A 20,305-nucleotide genomic window follows, 5' to 3' on the forward strand; every position below is an offset into this window, starting at 1 on the left:
ATCCAACAACAAGAATATTCGACTCCGCAAAGGGAAAATACGAATGTTACTCGACCAGAGAAACACAAAGAAGGCTTCGACTGAAGAGTGCATGAGACATATTATTCATTACCGGCAGACCGTGAACAATATACTCGCATGGAAGATTATCCACAACCGGTTACTGGGTTAATAAAGGATAAATCGACCGAAAAGAAAGGCATCGAGATACCACAACTAGGTATATAAAGATGACCAATCAAAGGGAGCAACAACCTTACCATCAAAATGGTAAATGAACGAAGATCCGCTGGGGATAAATTGCAAGCATACGGCAATTATCCACAGGAACTAGCTGGGAATACATTGATGAACAATCAATGATCCGGGGAACGAATCACTAGCAAACGGTGAAAAGACCCACTGGCGACTTCAAAGGATAACATTGCAAGCATACGGCAATGATCCAGAAGACTTGTTGGGCATACAAGTGCTTACTCAAGAGAAACTACCCAGAAGAAAAGAGGAATATCAACATCGAACAACGAATGAAGATAACCACAAAGAGTAACCATCATCGGTTAGGATGAACAACAAAAGTTAACTCTGCAAAGGGGGGAAATTAGGGTTTACAACTACCGAATACCGGGTAGAAAACCAACAACTCCGCGTGGGGATAGAATAAATCACAAATCCGCACGGGAAATCGAAATGAGGTTTATAACAAATCACGAACTGTTGGAGAGCAGGAAATTAGGATTTACAACTACCGATTACCAGGTAGAAAACCAACAACTCTGGTTGGGGCATAAAAGGTATATAACCACAAATTCCGCCAAGAAATCCAGGAAAATAGGACTTACAACTACCGGTATGAGGGTAGAGGCCCGAAAACTCCGCTGGGGGACAAACCACTGGGAAACACAAGATGGTTGACAAAACGCCAATTCGGGAATGTTCCGAAAAGACAGACCAAATCAAGATACGTCCTATGAGGATATAACTCAATTAGGAACATCCATCCCAATATATGTGTTGGGAGGAAACGGAAGGAACCGTCATCCACGAGGGTATATCTCAGTGGGGAACTGCAGAAGGAAAGACAGACATTTTCTGCTTACGGGCTGACTTTATACGGAGAGATTTTAAACACCCGACATCTGCTTTGGGAAGATCCATGCAGCGATCTATATCATCCATAGCAGGAGACACAACAAACAAAAGATATATGGCAATCAATGCAACATGAATATTTGAATGCTTATGAATATGCATGAATATGCGTAATTATGTTTGATGAATGCTGACAAAACAGACATATCTAACACAACAGGTCCAGGAATCAAACGCCCGGTATTATACTTTCAGGGGAAAAAACCAACTGGAAAGCCAATCTGTTGGAGATCCACATGCTATAAAGCTAAGATCTGCAGGTACTGCTGAGGAAGCAGCAAATCAGAGATATCAGGAAACAACAAATCTCTGAATGATGGATCAGCAAAAGTTCCAACCAAGGCACAGAAAGTCACAACGGGCAAAAAGCCACCAAGACCCATCTGTTGGGGAACAAGAGGAAATCTTAAAATTATCTGCGGGGGATCCCAGTATCAACTGAGAAACAAAAATCACTGCAACTCCAAATAATTCGTTCTGGGGAACAACCCACTGCAGGAGAACAACATCATCCATGTAGAATCTAACTGCATAAGCAACTCTACTGGGGAAAAACTGTCAGCTACTCTCTTGGGGAACAACCCACTGAGAAGGAAAGATCTCACAAGTAGATTCAGCAACAAACCACTCTACTTGGAGAGAACACACATCTGACAGATCACATCAGTAAACTCTGCAATAAAAGCCACTCTACTGAGGATCGAAAGGTAATCAGGAAATCAATCCAATCTCTAGATGATGGGGCCATCAACCGACCATACTGGGGATTGAAGGAGGTTCAACGGGCAACACTGCCACAACAACCGCTCTGCAAACAAGGCTGGGGAGAGATGGATGAAAATATTGGGATGTCAGCCCAATCAACCACTGGGTAGGAAAATAAATCCTGCTCCGTTGAGGAGACAAAGCACTCTGATAGAGAGAAGGTAACCACTCTGCTTGCGACTGCACTGGGGAGAATGATAACAACTCTGCTCGCGACTGTGCTGAGGAGACAAATAAAGTCTGGGGATAGCGACCTACTGGAGAGAGTGACGGGGTACCAGGATGACAAACCATCAACCACCGAATCTTCCACAAGGAAAGCAACCATGCTAAGGAAAACTGCTGCTGGAGAAAACTGAAAACTGAATCTTCAACAACGCTCTGCTTGTGATCGTACTGGGGAACAACCCCATCAACAACTCTGATTGAGGAACAACCCCAACAAAGATCTGGAGAAGGAGGATACAACCAAACCAGGAATATGAACCAATGTCTTACCTGTTGGAGATCATGCCACCCTTGGGAGAGCACTTAGACATTCTTAAGTATCCTTTCAACCTTGTGAATATTCACTTTGTTTAAAACAACAATTTTGAAAAATTTGATTTGTTTTAAAACAATGATATTTTATCAATTAAAACATGCAAAACATTTGTTGAATTGAAACAAATAAGAGTGCAAATAATTGGATAAAAAGCTCAAATTTATTTGATGGAATGGTAGCCTGCAAATGGCAAGACTCCATAGATCTGTACAAATTTGAAATTAGTGATATATATTGGAAAAGGGCTACATTGAACATAATGATCCTTTCTATACCAATTTGAATCTCGATGTATTCGAAGCTTCAGTAGACGACGAATCGAGAATCCTATGACGAACAGACAGCTGGTGAACAGAAAGTCTTGTCAGGATGCAGTTACTTGCCAAAAATCCCTAATTCTTGCCTAGATTGCCCCAGGGTGAGGTACTCAATCTAGCGGGATGCAAATATACTCTTTTTTCATGTCTCTAACTTTTGCCTAGACCGCCCTTTCGGGTTCTCCACCGAGATGCTCATTTTTGCCTAAGCCGCCCTTTCGGGTTTTCAACTTAGCGAGCTATTCTGTTTTTCATTTGCATATACTTTTTCTAGGCAAAGTATTTCTTAACTGCATCTGAATTCACAGGACGAGTGAAATCCTCCCCATCCATTGTTGTAAGCATCAAAGCACCGCCTGAAAAGGCTCTCTTAACAACATATGGACCCTCGTAGTTTGGAGTCCACTTGCCCCTGGAATCGGGTGCGAAAGACAAGGATTTCTTGAGCACGAGGTCACCTTCCCGGAACACACGAGGCTTGACCTTCTTATCAAATGCTTTCTTCATTCTCTGCTGATATAATTGACCATGACACATGGCAGTCAATCTCTTCTCTTCAATCAAATTCAGCTGGTCATAACGACTCTGAATCCATTCAGCATCAGTCAACTTGGCTTCCATCAAGACTCTCATTGACGGGATCTCCACCTCTATTGGGAGAACAGCTTCCATGCCATAGACAAGAGAGAAAGGGGTTGCCCCTGTTGAAGTGCGTACAGACGTACGATATCCATGCAAAGCAAATGGCAGCATCTCGTGCCAATCTTTGTACGTGACAGTCATCTTCTGGATAATCTTCTTGATATTCTTATTAGCATCTTCAACAGCCCCATTCATCTTGGGTCTGTAAGGAGAAGAATTATGGTGTGCGATCTTGAATTCAGCGCAAAACTCATCCATCATTCTATTATTCAGATTAGATCCATTATCAGTAATGATCCTCTCTGGCACGCCATAACGGTAAATCAGCTGGTTCTTGATAAACTTCACAACCACCTGTCTGGTTACGTTCGCATACGAAGCGGCTTCAACCCATTTGGTGAAGTAATCGATTGCTACGAGAATAAACCTGTGTCCGTTGGACGCTTTCGGCTCAATCATGCCAATCATGTCAATTCCCCACATAGAGAAAGGCCATGGTGATGAAATCACATTCAGAAGTGTCGGAGGAATATGAATCTTATCCGCATAAATCTGACACTTGTGGCATTTCTTCACATATTTGCAACAGTCAGACTCCATTGTCAGCCAATAGTAGCCTGCTCTCAACATCTTCTTAGCCATGGCATGTCCATTGGAATGAGTACCAAATGAACCCTCATGGACCTCAGTCATCAACAGGTTTGCTTCGTGTCTATCCACGCATCTGAGCAAAACCATATCAAAATTTCTCTTATACAGCACTTCACCACTGAGGTAGAAACTGCTCGACAACCTTCTCAGAGTTTTCCTATCTTTCACAGACGCCCCAGGTGGGTAGACCTGGTTCTGGAGGAAATTCTTGATATCAAAATACCAAGGCTTGTCATCTTTCACTTCTTCGATTGCAAATATGTGAGCTGGTCTATCCAAGCGCGTCACAGTAATATTGGGGACATCATTCCACCATCTAACCACAATCATGGAAGCAAGCGTAGCAAGAGCATCTGCCATCCTATTATCCTCTCGAGGAATATGATGGAAGTCAACTTCTGTAAAGAAAGTTGAAATCCTTCTTGCATAATCTCTGTATGGGATGAGACCTGGCTGATTCGTCTCCCATTCACCCTTGATCTGATTAACAACTAGGGTCGAATCACCATACACATCAAGATGTTTGATTCTCAAATCAATACATTCTTCAAGTCCCATAATACAGGCTTCGTATTCTGCCATATTATTCGTGCATTTGAAAGTTAGCCTTGCTGTAAATGGAATATGGGTACCTTGAGGATTAACAATCACTGCCCCAATTCCATTTTCATACTGATTAACAGCGCCATCAAACACCATCGTCCATCTGGAACCAGGTTCCGGACCTTCATCAAGTGTAGGCTCATCACAATCTTTCATTTTCAAATACAGAATCTCCTCATCAGGGAAGTCATACTGAACAGGCTGATGATCTTCAATCGGCTGGTGCGCTAAATGGTCAGCCAAGATACTACCTTTGATAGCTTTCTGAGCTCGATACTCAACATCATACTCGGACAACAACATCTGCCAACGGGCAATCCTCCCGGTTAAAGCAGGCTTCTCGAAGATATACTTGATTGGATCCATTCTGGATATCAACCAAGTTGTATGATTTATCATGTACTGGCGTAAACGCTTAGCAGCCCAAGCCAAAGCACAGCATGTTTTCTCAAGCATAGAGTACCGAGACTCACAATCTGTAAAATTCTTACTGAGGTAGTAGATAGCAAATTCTTTCTTCCCTGATTCATCTTGTTGACCGAGTACACAACCCATTGAATCTTCAAGAACAGTCAAATACATAATCAGAGGTCTTCCTTCCTCAGGCGGAGACAAGATCGGAGGTTCAGACAGATACTCTTTGATACTGTCGAAAGCTTTCTGGCAATCCTCGGTCCAATCATGAGACTGATCTTTCCGAAGGAGCTTGAATATCGGCGCACATGTGGCAGTCATGTGGGATATAAATCTGGAAATATAGTTCAAGCGGCCAAGAAAACCTCGGACTTGCTTCTCAGTTTTGGGTGCAGGCATCTCTTGTATTGCTTTGACCTTTGCAGGATCAACCTCAATACCTTTCTCGCTGACAATGAAACCCAATAACATTCCGGAACGGACTCCAAAGGTACATTTGTTCGGATTCAGGCGGAGTCTAAACTTCCTCAAACGCTGAAAAAGCTTCAACAAATGCTCAACATGCTCAACTTCCGTTCGGGACTTAGCAATCATATCATCAACATAGACCTCTATCTCCTTGTGCATCATATCATGAAACAAGGTAGTCATAGCTCGTTGATACGTGGCTCCGGCGTTCTTCAAACCGAAGGGCATCACTCGATAACAGAATGTTCCCCAAGGTGTGATGAATGTTGTCTTCTCCATATCCTCTGGTGCCATCTTGATCTGATTATAACCGGAAAATCCGTCCATAAACGAAAAGACTTTGAATTTAGCTGTATTATCTACCAACATATCAATGTGTGGTAGAGGAAAATCATCTTTTGGACTAGCTTTATTCAAATCTCTATAATCAACGCACATACGGACTTTTCCGTCCTTCTTAGGAACAGGCACAATATTGGCCACCCATTGAGGATATACAGAAGTCACCAGAAACCCCGCATCAATTTGCTTCTGAACTTCCTCCTTGATCTTTACTGCCATATCGGGATGAGTTCTTCTGAGCTTTTGCTTCACAGGCACGCACTCAGGCTTCAAAGGCAGGAAATGTTGCACAATATCTGTATCTAGACCCAGCATGTCTTCATATGACCAAGCAAAGATATCTGAATATTCTCGTAGCAAGCTGATCAAACCCTTCTTGACAGACTCTTCAAGGAGTGCCCCGATCTTCACCATACGAACACTATCCTCAGACCCCAAGTTGACTGTTTCCAAATCTTCAAGGTGCGGCTGAATGATCTTCTCCTCGTGCTCAAGGAGACGGGTAATCTCATCAGGAATGTCTTCAACATCATCTTCCTCTGCCTCGAATACAGGGAATTCAAAATTGGGAGATGGCATTGGATCATTATGTTCAATGGGTTTTAGAATCAACCTGCATAATGATTTTGGTTAAACTTTAGAATTTAAACAAGCAAACCATTATGCAGATGAAAAAAGGTTGCTTTTATTCTTGTTTTTTTATGGGTTTTTTGTGATCACTGATTTCATGCAAAAGCGAAAAGTGAAAACGAATGGAAAAACAAATGTTTAACAATGCATTAATTGAATGAAAACATCATTGTATATATGAGCCAACAATGTCATCACTTCTCCTTTTGGCATGGGAGAAGGGTTTTAAACAAAGTGAGCATTATTACTCTGACTTATGGATAACTGTAGGAACATCCACAGTGACCCAATTGTGGCAGACACCACCAGGAATAACAAAATTGCTCATATCCTATGCATCCTCTTCAATGATAGCAGCAGCTTCCTCTTCAGGCTGATCATGATGGATGAATCCTCCACTTGTGAACAGACCTTGCTCATTATATGCCCCAGAACAGTAGCCAATGCCAGCCCGGGATCTGTTGTCTTCCAGCTCGATCACCTTCCCTAAACCAGCGACTGCACCACATTCAATGGCCAGTTTTGCATCTTTGTAGGAAGCGAATGAAGGAGACTTCTTCTCTATAGGTTCATCAATGGATAAAGCTTGGAACGGCGTTCCAACTTCATCCTCCGCATCGATATACGAGAAAGAAGACAGGTGGCTAACCAGGAGAGCCTTTTCTCCCCCTACCACGACCAGTTTTTTATTCTTGACAAATTTCAGCTTCTGGTGTAGGGTGGATGTCACGGTGCCAGCCTCGTGAATCCATGGCCTGCCAAGGAGACAGCTATATGATGGGTGGATGTCCATTACCTGGAAGGTAACCTGGAAATCACTTGGGCCTATCTTGATAGGGAAATCAACTTCCCCATGTAAGAACAAAAATTGTTCTACATCAGATTCCTTGATTTTGATGATAACAAAGGATGAAACCAAAAATGGCACCCTAACGAAAAGTTTCTAAGTGTGCAGGGTTCTAAAGAAAGAAGAAATAAATCTGATGATGTCATCAGATACACAACAAGATCAGATACAATATCTCAAGTATCAGAAGCATCTGAAGTGGAATCTCGTTCAAGAAACTCTGACTCTGGACAAAACTACAAAGCATCAGAAGCATCTGAAACATGAAGTAAAGTCTAGAAGCTCTGACTCTGAACAATTGCCTTCTGTAACTCTGGAAGTTATCAGCGCTATCTGAACTCTCAAGAGATAACATCAGAAGCCAGATTCCAAGATTTTCCAGAAACAAAATTACTCTGATCATAGATTTGCTAATCATGATAAAGTAACGTTTAAGCCAAGTAAAGTTATGCAATTGGATTTCCTTATTAAGAAAGAGACGTTAATCTCCACTTCCAAGAGAGAAGATACTACTTGTGGTAAGTAGTCACTTCAAAGAGGAAAAGTTAAACTGCATAAGCTATTTAAGTAATGGAGTAAACTCAGTTTAATATCCACCAGATTCAACTCTACTCCAACTCATATATAAATAGAGATGCAATCAACTTTCAGTAAGCAAGAAATCAACTAGCCAAAACTATACTGAATTAATTCACGCTCAAGAAGATCATCTTTGCTCTCAAAGAATTTCACTAAGCTTTTGCTTATTAAGTGAAAAATCTGTTCTTAAGTTTGTAATACTTGCTTTCTTAGAAGCACTCTAGATTACATATCTTGTATCTTTTATTTGTTTGATTTCCTCAAGTGACTTTGTGTAGTCTGTAGACTTGAGAAGACTAAGAGATTTTCTTCTCTCTTAGGTGTTGTTTGTAATCTTTCAAGATTAGTGGATTAAGTCCTTGTTGAAGGCGAAATCACCTTGGCCGGGTGGACTGGAGTAGCTTTGTGTTATAAGCGAACCAGTATAAAATCCTTGTGTGATTTTCTTATTGAAAAGCGCTTATTTTTAAAAACAATTCAAACCCCCCCTTTCTTGTTTTTCTCACCTTCAATTGGTATCAGAGCTCCGGCTCTGTTATTGATTTTCTAATCAAACACTTAACCGTGTAGAGAGATCCAGTTCGAGAAAAACAATGGCCCACTCAAATGAAAGAGATTCTTACAATGCCAAGCCTCCTGTTTTTGATGGAGAAAAATTTGATTACTGGAAAGATAGAATCGAAAGTTTCTTTCTGGGTTATGATGCTGACCTCTGGGACATTGTCACAGATGGATACAAACCTCCTGTTACAGTGGATGGAGCTGAAGTTCCCAGAAGTAAAATGTCAGATGATCAGAAACGAGTTTTCAAGAATCATCACAAAGCCAAAACCATACTTCTAAACACTATATCTTATAACGAGTATGAAAAGATCACCAACAGAGAAACAGCCAAAGATATTCTTGACTCTCTGAGGATGACTCATGAAGGAAACTCTCAAGTTAAAGAGACAAAGGCTCTGGCGCTTATCCAGAAGTATGAAGCTTTCAAAATGGAAGATGACGAAGCTATAGAGGCTATGTTTTCCAGATTTCAAACTCTTATTGCAGGTCTTAAAGTGCTAGACAAAGGATACACGACTGCAGATCATGTTAAGAAGATAGTCAGAAGTCTGCTAAAGAAATGGAGACCTATGGTTACTGCTCTGAAGCTGTCAAAGGATCTGAACAATATCAGCCTTGAAGAACTTGTTAGTTCTCTCAGAAGCCACGAGATAGAACTAGAGGAGGATGAGCCTCAGAAAAGGAACAAGTCAGTAGCGCTAAAGTCCAGATCTGAAAGACGGAAACCTGACAGAACCAAAGCTCTTCAGGCAGAAGCTGAAGATACTGACATTTCTGAACCAGAAGACTCTGATGATGAAGAAGAGTTGTCCCTACTAACCAGAAGAGTCAAGCAACTCTGGAAAAAGAGGAACAACAACTTCAGAAGGCCAAGACCCAGAGGGGATCGATCAGAGTCATCTTCAAAAGGTAAAGCTAACAAATATATTACCTGTTATGAATGTAAAGAAACAGGTCATTACAGAAATGAATGCCCCAAGCTGAAGAAAGACAACCCTAGAAAAGAAAGCTTCAAGAAAAACACCTTCAGAACAAAGAAAGGACTGATGGCTACCTGGGATGACAGTGAATCTGGATCATCAGAATCTGACTCTGATGAACAAGCCAACGTAGCACTTATGGCTACCACATCCAGCTGTTCAGACGAAGAATCTGAAGAGGTATTTTCTGAACTTTCTAGATCTGACTTAGAATCATGTTTGTCAGAAACTCTTACTTCTTATCAGAAATTAAAACAAAAGTTTAAAAATATTAAAGGCTGTCTTAAGGCAAAATTTGAAGAGTGTAGTGAACTTGAGATAACAATTCTATCACAAGAAGATACAATCAAATCTTTAATGTTAGAAAGAGATGAAGCAAAAACAAAAAGCTCAGAATTAGAAGAAAAGTTATCTCAAGCACCACAAACTTCAAATGAAATTATTTATAAATATGAAAAAGCCTTTCAAGAATTTCTGAAGAATGGGATAGATAGGAGTATTATGGCATCCATGATTTATGGAGTAAGTCAGAACAATAAAAGGGGAATTGGGTATGATCCTAAGGAAGATAAAACTTCTACTAGTGACCAAATTAAATCTCCTTTTTCATATCATTACACACACACACAAGAACACAAATTTAAAAATGCTAGAAGACCCAAAGTTATAAGAAACTCTGGGAAAACTAATCTAAAAGGACCCAAGAGATTCTGGGTACCGAAAGATAAGATTATCTATGTTGCAGATATCCTATGCAGCAAAGTTCAGACACCAGTCATGGTACCTGGACTCTGGATGCTCGTGACATATGACGGGAAGAAAGTCTATGTTCCAAAGTCTGGAACTTAAAGACGCTGGTTTCGTAGGCTTCGAAGGAGATCAGAAAGGAAGGATCAGAGGCTCCGGAACTATTGGTAACGGTACTCTTCCCTCTATATCTGATGTTCTTTATGTAGAAGGATTAATGCATAACTTGTTATCCATAAGTCAATTAAGTGATAACGGTTATGATGTTATCTTCAATCAAAAAACATGTAAAGCCATTAATCAGAACGATGGCTCTGTCCTTTTCACAGGCAAGAGGAAAAACAACATTTACAAAATAAATCTTTCTGATTTAAAAGATCAAAATGTTAAATGTTTAATGTCAGTTCATGAAGAGCAATGGGTATGGCATAGACGCTTAGGCCACATTAGCATGAGAAAACTTTCTCAGCTAACTAAACTTGAGTTAGTCAGAGGCCTACCTAAGCTGAAGTTTTCTTCAGATGCTCTGTGTGAAGCTTGTCAGAAAGGGAAATTTTCTAAAACATCCTTTAAAAAGAAAAATGTTGTTTCTACCTCTAAGCCTCTGGAACTTCTTCACATTGACTTATTTGGTCCTGTGAAAACAGCATCAGTCAATGGAAAGAAGTATGGACTAGTAATTGTTGATGATTATAGTCGCTGGACATGGGTAAAATTCCTAAAGCACAAGAGTGAGTCTCACTCTGTATTCACCAGTTTCTGTTCCAAAGTGCAAAATGAATTTGACTCTAAAATTATTAGAGTCAGAAGTGATCATGGTGGAGAATTTAAAAATAAAGATTTTGAAGAATTATTTGATTCTAATGGAATATCCCATGACTTCTCCTGCCCTAGAACTCCACAACAAAATGGAGTTGTAGAGAGGAAGAATAGGACACTCCAAGAGATGGCCAGAACCATGATCAATGAAACTAATGTAGCAAAGCACTTTTGGGCAGAAGCTGTAAATACAGCGTGTTACATTCAGAATAGAATCTCTATAAGACCTATTCTAGAAAAGACTCCCTATGAACTGTGTAAAGGAAGAAAACCCAACATCTCATATTTTCATCCTTTTGGATGCTCTTGCTTTATATTAAATACTAAAGAACATCTGAACAAGTTTGATTCCAAAGCACAGAAAGGTATCATGTTAGGATACTCAGAACGGTCTAAAGGCTACAGAGTATATAACACTGAAACCAAAATTGTGGAAGAATCAATTCATGTCAGATTTGATGATAAGCTTGACCCTGAAAAGTCAAAGCTAGTTGAAAAGTTTGCAGATTTGGAAATCACTCTGGTAGAACCTGATAAAACTCCAGAAGCAACTGTCACTCAAGACTCTGAAGAAATTAAATCTCCAGAAATTCCAAGGAAAGTTAAAAGTCGTATTAATGTATCTGAAGATTTGATTTTGGGAAACAAAGATGAACCCGTCAGAACCAGATCTACCTTCAGAACTTCTGAAGATATTCCTCTGGGACTAGTGTCTCTGATTGAGCCTACGTCTTGTGATGAAGCACTTCAGGATAACGATTGGGTGGCAGCTATGCAAGAAGAATTAGATCAATTCTCCAAGAATGATGTCTGGGATCTCGTTCCTAAACCCAGAGGCACTCACGTCATTGGAACCAGATGGGTTTTCAGAAACAAGCTGAACGAGAAAGGAGAAGTTGTCAGAAACAAGGCTCGACTGGTAGCTCAAGGTTATAGTCAACAAGAAGGTATTGATTATAATGAAACTTTTGCTCCAGTCGCAAGGTTAGAGTCTATTCGACTTCTTGTATCTTTTGCTATTAATCACTCCATTAAATTATATCAGATGGATGTCAAGAGTGCATTTCTTAATGGTTATATATCAGAAGAAGTGTATGTAAATCAACCTCCAGGTTTTGAAAATTCAAACTTTCCAGAACATGTTTTTAAACTTAAAAAATCTTTATATGGACTTAAACAAGCTCCCAGAGCTTGGTATGAACGTTTAAGCAATTTTCTTCTGGAACAAAATTTTATCAGAGGGAAAGTTGATTCTACACTCTTCTGCAAAAACCTTAATAATGACCTCATGATATGCCAGATTTATGTTGATGACATTATTTTTGGATCTGCTAATATCTCTGTTTGCCAAGAATTTTCTAAGTTAATGCAGGCAGAATTCGAAATGAGCTTAATGCAAGAACTAAAGTTCTTTCTGGGAATTCAAATTAATCAAACTCCAGAAGTCACGTACGTTCATCAAAGCAAGTACATTAAAGACGTTCTGAAGAAGTTTGATATGACTGAATGCAACTCTGCAAAGACTCCCATGCATCCAACTTGCATTCTGGAAAAGGAAGAGGTAAGCAACAAGGTTTGTCAGAAGCTCTATCGAGGTATGATAGGCTCTCTTCTCTATCTGACTGCTACTCGTCCTGATATTCTCTTTAGCGTCTGTTTATGTGCCAGATTCCAATCAGATCCTAGAGAATCTCATTTAACAGCTGTTAAGAGAATTCTTAAGTATCTGAAAGGAACTCCTAACCTGGGCCTGATGTATGAGAAAACATCAGAGTATAGACTTTCTGGTTATTGTGATGCAGACTACGCAGGAGATAGAATAGAACGAAAAAGCACATCTGGAAATTGCCAGCTTCTGGGAAATAATCTAATCTCCTGGGCTAGCAAAAGACAGTCAACTATTGCTCTATCAACTGCAGAAGCAGAATATATCTCAGCATCACTGTGCATAACTCAGATGCTCTGGATGAAACATCAGCTAGAAGATCTACAAATCTTTGAGAGTAACATTCCTATCTTTTGTGATAATACTGTTGCTATTTGTTTAAGTAAGAATCCTATTTTACATTCCAGAGCCAAACACATAGAAATAAAACATCATTTTATCAGAGACTATGTTCAGAAAGGGATAGTAACTTTGAAGTTCATTGATACAGAACATCAATGGGCAGATATCTTTACTAAGCCTCTGGCTGAAGATAGATTTCTTTTCATCTTAGAACATCTGAACATTAAAAATTGCCCTGAATAAAGTATGGCTCTGAAAAATGTAAAATGAGACTCTGATAAAAACAAATACACATCTGCCTCTGACTCTGATACTTCTACATTGTTAAGAAGATATCTGAGTTAGAAATCTCCAGGAACCAATCCCTTGGTATTCCTGAAGATCAGATACATTAAACACGTGGAGCTCTGAGCGTCAAACCTTAGAACTTCTAGACAGCTGTCAACAGAAATTCAAAAGGCAGACGTTTTGGGTTCTCCTCGAGCAGTGTGCTTTCTGATTGGGATTAGACATTCATTAATTAGCTGTAATCATTTTTTCCCCCCAAGCGTGCTGTTTTGATTTTTGGTGCTAACGCTGGTATATGTGTCGTTTTGCATGTGTTTTACTTAGTATATATAAACACTTTCTCTCACTTTTCACACTTATCACTTTCACTCACTCTAAAACCCTAAACCCTCCTCTCAAGCGTTCTCTGCAAAAACCCTTTTTCTTCTTCAATCTTCATTCTTCTTCACCATGGATGCTCAACAACAAGGAGTTTTCAACTTCTCTAAGGAAATGGAATCAACTTCTACTCCCCAAACCTCAAACACTCAAACACCAACTGTTACTGGCGTCACCATAACCCCCGTTTACAAAGAACCTCACGTTCTTGACCGTGAACGCCACATAAACCTTTCAACTCCCTTTGAAGGTTTGGACGTGTTGTGTGAATCGTTGGTTGATTTCGACAACTTAAGAAGAAATGGCGTTGATCTAACTGGAGAACTTCGTCAACAAGGGTGGGAGAATTATTTTCAAAGGTTGTATGGTCCAATCTACCCTCTTCTGGTCAAGGAATTCTGGAGACACGCTGATGCAGATGACAACTTCATAGTCTCTTTTGTTCTGGGAGTGAAGATAGTTATCACAGAAGGGTCCATTGCCTCTCTATTGAATATGGAAAGAAGTGGAGGAAAAAGGATTTACAACATCCCTCCTAGGTCTAAACGCATCACTGAGGTTATCAACCCAACAATCTTCAAACCTAATGTTGAAGGAAACCCTTCTAAGAACAAGGAGCTTCACCAGAACCTCCGAGTTTGGCTGAAGATTATTCTGGGAACAATCCACCATCGTCCAGCCTCTAACTCTTCAGATTATATCAATGCAGACCAGAAATGCATTCTGTACTGCATTCAGAAGGGTATCAAGATCAACCTCCTTACTCTCCTGTTCAGATATCTGAGGGATTCTGTCAGAGAAACAAGAAACAACATGAAGCCAAGGTCTTACATTCCTCTGGGGAGATTGCTTTCTGACATCTTCATTGAGCATGGATTGGTAGACGATTTGGAAAAGATCAGATGCATGAATGATCTGGCAATTGATGTAGGGAAGCCCTTAAATGCCAGAAACCTCAAAAGCATGGGAATCATCAAAGAGATCAGAGTCAAGCCCACCTTGGAAACATCCTGGGATTCTCTAAAAGATCAGAGGAAGATGCCTCATGGCCTGGTCAGATTCTTCAAGAACGAACCCAGAGATGCTGTTGCCATCTATCTTCAGCGTATGCTGGATGAAGGCGTTGACGTCTCTGATTTCAGCATTGACGACTGTCTGGACTCTGAAGAAGATCTCGTCAGATACAAGAGAGGTCTTTCTGAGAAGAAGATAGCACCTCCAGCCAAGAAGGCAAGACTTGAAGAAGCTTCTGGAAGCAAATCTTCAGCGCCTCTGAATATATCTTCTGGTAAGTCTGTTCCACCTACTCCCTCTAATCCTCTAATGGCTTCTAACTCTCTCCCTCCACAACCAATTTTTACTACCTCTGATGTTTCACCATCAATCTCCCGACCTACACCAGTTCTAAAAATAGCCAGAACTTTCATACCCCCCTCTATACCTGCACAAACTCACCGAAGCACTTCATCCTCTTCATCTACTTCATCCTCTGAACCAGAAACACCCCCTTACATCTCTGTGTCTTCTGACCCAGAAGCTTCTGACCCTGAATCCCCCACCATAGCCACTCTTTACGCTCACAGACTTGCTTCCCAACAACAAACACAAACACTATCTGAAGCAACATCACCGCCACCACAACAAACAACCACCATACCCTCTAAAGTTCAACCTTCAGAACCTCAACCCTCTGCACCTCACACCTCTGGTATCATTCCCCCAAACATCCCTTCTCCACCAGAACCAGAATCTGAACCCTTAGACCTAAACCCACTATACGCTTCACCTCAAGAAACTGAACCTGAACCAGAACCAGAAACTGAACCTCAACCAGAAACAGAATCAGAACCTCCCATCTTAAATCTCAGCCCTTCAAACTCTCCACCTCATACCTCTGAACCTGAACTAGAACCTAAACTTTCCCCACCTGCCCTGAGGGAAGCCATTATGATGATTGCAGAGGCTTCAGTTCAGAAGGTAGATTCTCTGGTCACCAACTCTGAAGTCAGTGATGATCCTAAAGCTGTTAGGACACACTGGAACAGAGTCATTGGCTGGATGACATCTGAGGCCTTCAGACTGAAGAGCATCTCTGAACAAGCTAGAAATGGCTATATCAGAGACGCTGAGGCAAGACTCCAGAAGAGACTTGCCAGAGAGGCTGAAGCCAGAAGGCTTGAGGAAGAAAGGTTGGCTAGAGAAGCAGAAGAAGCAAGAAGATTGGAAGAGGAAAGAATTGCTAAGGAAGCAGAAATCCTAAGGCTACAGGAAGCTGAAGCTAAGGCTCTGGCAGATGCAGAAGCCCAAGCTGCTGCAGATGCTGAAGCTCAGCAGGCTCTGACTCAGGGGGAGTCTTCAACTGCTATTCCGATGATTCTTCAGACTTTGAAGGACCTTAAGGAAGATCAGAACATTCTCCGAGACAGAATGGACAAGCAAGATTCGGTCAATGAAAACATTCAGAAGATGCTTGCCATGATCCTGCAGAAATTGCCTCAGAACCCTTAGGCACTTAGGATTTATTGTTTTTCTTCTTACCTTTTGTTGTTGCTTCTTTTTCTTTTGTCTCTGATGTTTTGTTTGTTGCCTTTGTGCTTCTATCTATGCATTTCAAGTTTTTTTTCTCTTTACTTTTTTACTATGTCTTTTTGATTCTGACAAAAAGGGGGAGAAAGTAATTATTAGCTCTGATGAAAATATTGTCTAAAACCTTAAGCACTCTGCAACAATTATAAAAATAGCTCTGATTAAATAGATCTAACATTAAATTTTAGATATTGCATTACTTGGAAAGCTCTGGTAAGAACTTCTGAACTCCCTAGCACTAACTCAGGGGGAGCTTCTGTCTATCTGATCTAATTTTATTCATGTTTCATCTGCTAATTAAAGTTGTTTTGTCATCATCAAAAAGGGGGAGATTGTAAGAACAAAAATTGTTCTACATCAGATTCCTTGATTTTGATGATAACAAAGGATGAAACCAAAAATGGCACCCTAACGAAAAGTTTCTAAGTGTGCAGGGTTCTAAAGAAAGAAGAAATAAATCTGATGATGTCATCAGATACACAACAAGATCAGATACAATATCTCAAGTATCAGAAGCATCTGAAGTGGAATCTCGTTCAAGAAACTCTGACTCTGGACAAAACTACAAAGCATCAGAAGCATCTGAAACATGAAGTAAAGTCTAGAAGCTCTGACTCTGAACAATTGCCTTCTGTAACTCTGGAAGTTATCAGCGCTATCTGAACTCTCAAGAGATAACATCAGAAGCCAGATTCCAAGATTTTCCAGAAACAAAATTACTCTGATCATAGATTTGCTAATCATGATAAAGTAACGTTTAAGCCAAGTAAAGTTATGCAATTGGATTTCCTTATTAAGAAAGAGACGTTAATCTCCACTTCCAAGAGAGAAGATACTACTTGTGGTAAGTAGTCACTTCAAAGAGGAAAAGTTAAACTGCATAAGCTATTTAAGTAATGGAGTAAACTCAGTTTAATATCCACCAGATTCAACTCTACTCCAACTCATATATAAATAGAGATGCAATCAACTTTCAGTAAGCAAGAAATCAACTAGCCAAAACTATACTGAATTAATTCACGCTCAAGAAGATCATCTTTGCTCTCAAAGAATTTCACTAAGCTTTTGCTTATTAAGTGAAAAATCTGTTCTTAAGTTTGTAATACTTGCTTTCTTAGAAGCACTCTAGATTACATATCTTGTATCTTTTATTTGTTTGATTTCCTCAAGTGACTTTGTGTAGTCTGTAGACTTGAGAAGACTAAGAGATTTTCTTCTCTCTTAGGTGTTGTTTGTAATCTTTCAAGATTAGTGGATTAAGTCCTTGTTGAAGGCGAAATCACCTTGGCCGGGTGGACTGGAGTAGCTTTGTGTTATAAGCGAACCAGTATAAAATCCTTGTGTGATTTTCTTATTGAAAAGCGCTTATTTTTAAAAACAATTCAAACCCCCCCTTTCTTGTTTTTCTCACCTTCACCCCAATCACGGTCTTGCGCGACCCATCAAATGCCTTCACAACGACCCCACTCTGCCTCATAGGAGGACCTTGATATGACAATCGAGAGAGTGTGGATTTAGGCAACACATTAAGAGATGATCCAGTGTCCACCAGCACGTTGGACATAGCATCAGATTTGCAATTCAGGGAAATGTGTAAAGCCATGTTGTGGTCTCTTCCCTCCTCAGGGAGATCAGCGTCACTAAAACTCAAAGTGTTGCAAGCAGTGATGTTTGCAACGATACTGTCAAATTGCTCAATAGTGACGTCGTGATCAACGTACGCCAAATCCAAGACTTTCTGCAGAGCCTCCCTATGGGGTTCTGAAAGCAACAGCAAGGATAATATGGAGATTTTAGATGGCGTTTGTAGAAGCTGGTCTACAACGTTATACTCACTTTTCTTGATGAGCCTCAGCATCTCATCAGATTCTTCATTCGAAATGCCACTCGGGCCACCTGAAGAAGCAGGAGTTTTTTGTATGGAGGAGGGTCTGGCAACATCAAGTGCCGGATTCTGACTATTAACTGCAGTCCCAACTGGACGCTCGGCAGATTCAGATACAACAGCCTTAGGAGGCGCAGAGAATACTCGACCACTCCGGGTCAAACCGCTTACATCGGCAATGTTGGTTACAGATGTTGAAGGCAAAGGCACTTCTACCCCATCTTGCACAGCAACTGGGTTGTACCTGAACGGCACAGCTTTATCGGATGAATAAGGCACAAGGCCGTCAGGTTTAATCACAAGGGAAGGAGAAGTCTTCGGCTTGCTGCTATCGTAGCGAATAACAACAGGCTCGGGTAATTTGAACACTGGAGATATAACATTGATCTCAGGTTCATCTTCATCAACATTGCGATTCTGGAGAATCTCAATGGTTCCTTCTTCTAACAGCTCTTGCAGCTCTCTTCGTACCTGATTGCAACCCAAGCGGTTAACTGAGCAGATACGGCACTTATTGTGGTCATGCTCCATATAACTGTACCAACGATCGTCGAATATGACTCACATATTTGACTTTGTATTTCCCAGGGCATCCCTGGACCATATTCACAGATTTCCCATGCGGAGGCAATGGGTTTTTGGTAACATTCGGACCCGAATCTTCGAAGCTCAAAATTCCACACCTCATAAGGTCCTGAACCTTAGTCTTGAGTGGATAGCAATTCTCTACATTATGGCCTGGAGCTCCGGAGTGATAAACGCAGTGTTGATCTGGTTTATACCACCATTGTGGATTTGCAGGAATAGCAGGAGGATCCCTGGGAGTAACCAATTTCCTCTCCAACAAGGAGGGATAAAGCTCTGCGTATGACATAGGGATAGGATCGAAGCTGATCTTTTTCCGGTCATAACTCAAATTGGCTTGATTGGTCGTGCTTCCACGAGGCTGGTAAGCCTATTGCTGTGGGTGTTGCTGTTGCTGATACTGAGGCTGCTGATACTGTTGCTGATGCTGAGCATTGTCTTTAAAGACAGGCGCAATATGGGCCACCTGATGCTGATGACCGGCACGGCGTGCGGGTTTCCTCTGAACGGGAGGTTTCCTTGATTTATGGGACTGCACAACATGTGCTTCCCCATCTTTCTTCTTAGCAAATGAGCCATACCTCTTGCTAGAAGAGCCTTCATCTTTCGCCAAACGTCCTTCACGGACACCCTCTTCAAGTCGCATCCCCATGTTCACCATTTCGGTGAAGTCAGAGGGAGCACTAGCTACCATTCGCTCATAATAAAATGAGCTAAGAGTCTTTAAGAATATCTTAGTCATTTCTTTCTCCTCGAGCGGTGGAGTGATCTGAGCAGCCAGCTCTCGCCACCTCTGGGCGTACTCTTTGAAAGTTTCTTTGTCCTTCTGTGACATAGACCTGAGTTGATCTCTGTCAGGCGCCATAACAACGTTGTACTTGTACTGCTTGACGAAAGCTTTGCCAAGGTCGTTGAAGGATCTGATATTGGCACTGTCCAAGCTCATGTACCATCTGAGCGCGGCACCAGACAGACTGTCTTGGAAACAGTGGATCAATAGGTGATCATTATCGGTCTGGGTAGACATCTTCCTGGCGTACATGACCAGGTGAGCGAGAGGACAGGTGTTCCCTTTGTACTTTTCAAAGTCAGGAACTTTGAATTTAATCGGTATCTTCACACCGGGAACCAGGCAGAGCTCGGCAGCAGACTTGCCGAATAGGTCTTTACCCCTAAGAGTCTTCAATTCCTTCCTCAGCTCAAGGAATTGGTCATTCATAGCTTCCATCTTTTCATTGACATCCGGACCCTCAGACGGCTCGGAATGATAGATGGTTTCATCTGCCCTTGGCAAGGTATGCACAACAGGAGGAGCAGCAGTAATGACCGGGCTAGATGCCGGCAGGTGAGCAAAAGTAGGAGCAGGCAGATCAGGCATGAAACCTGGGGGCATACCCCACGGGAACCCGGCTGGCATAGCATTGGGCATATAAGGAGCGCTGACAGGCACAGCTGGAATAGCAACCTCTGAGATCACAGTCCTCTGGACAGGAGTTGCAGGCGGTTGAGCA

General features: G+C 41.2%; 1 protein-coding gene across 1 annotated transcript; it reads left to right on the top strand.

Annotated features, from left to right (window-relative positions):
- The first annotated feature begins 15,061 nt into the window (after positions 1 to 15,061).
- LOC127094359 (vegetative cell wall protein gp1-like) lies at positions 15,062 to 19,238 on the top strand. The gene is made up of 2 exons (XM_051033199.1): positions 15,062 to 15,715; positions 19,155 to 19,238. Exons 1-2 carry the CDS (start codon positions 15,062 to 15,064, stop codon positions 19,236 to 19,238), a joined length of 738 nt encoding a protein of 245 aa, XP_050889156.1.
- The last annotated feature ends 1,067 nt before the right edge of the window (positions 19,239 to 20,305 follow it).

This window comes from Lathyrus oleraceus, chromosome 6, assembly GCF_024323335.1.
Source record: "Lathyrus oleraceus cultivar Zhongwan6 chromosome 6, CAAS_Psat_ZW6_1.0, whole genome shotgun sequence".
Taxonomy (NCBI): Eukaryota; Viridiplantae; Streptophyta; class Magnoliopsida; order Fabales; family Fabaceae; genus Lathyrus; species Lathyrus oleraceus.

Coding starts and splice junctions, on each gene's coding strand:
- LOC127094359 (XM_051033199.1), top strand. CDS start 15,062: ATGGCTTCTAACTCTCTCCCTCCACAACCAATTTTTACTACCTCTGAT. Junction 15,716..19,154: donor CAGAGGCTTCAGTTCAGAAG/GTAGATTCTCTG, acceptor TGCTTCCACGAG/GCTGGTAAGCCTATTGCTGT.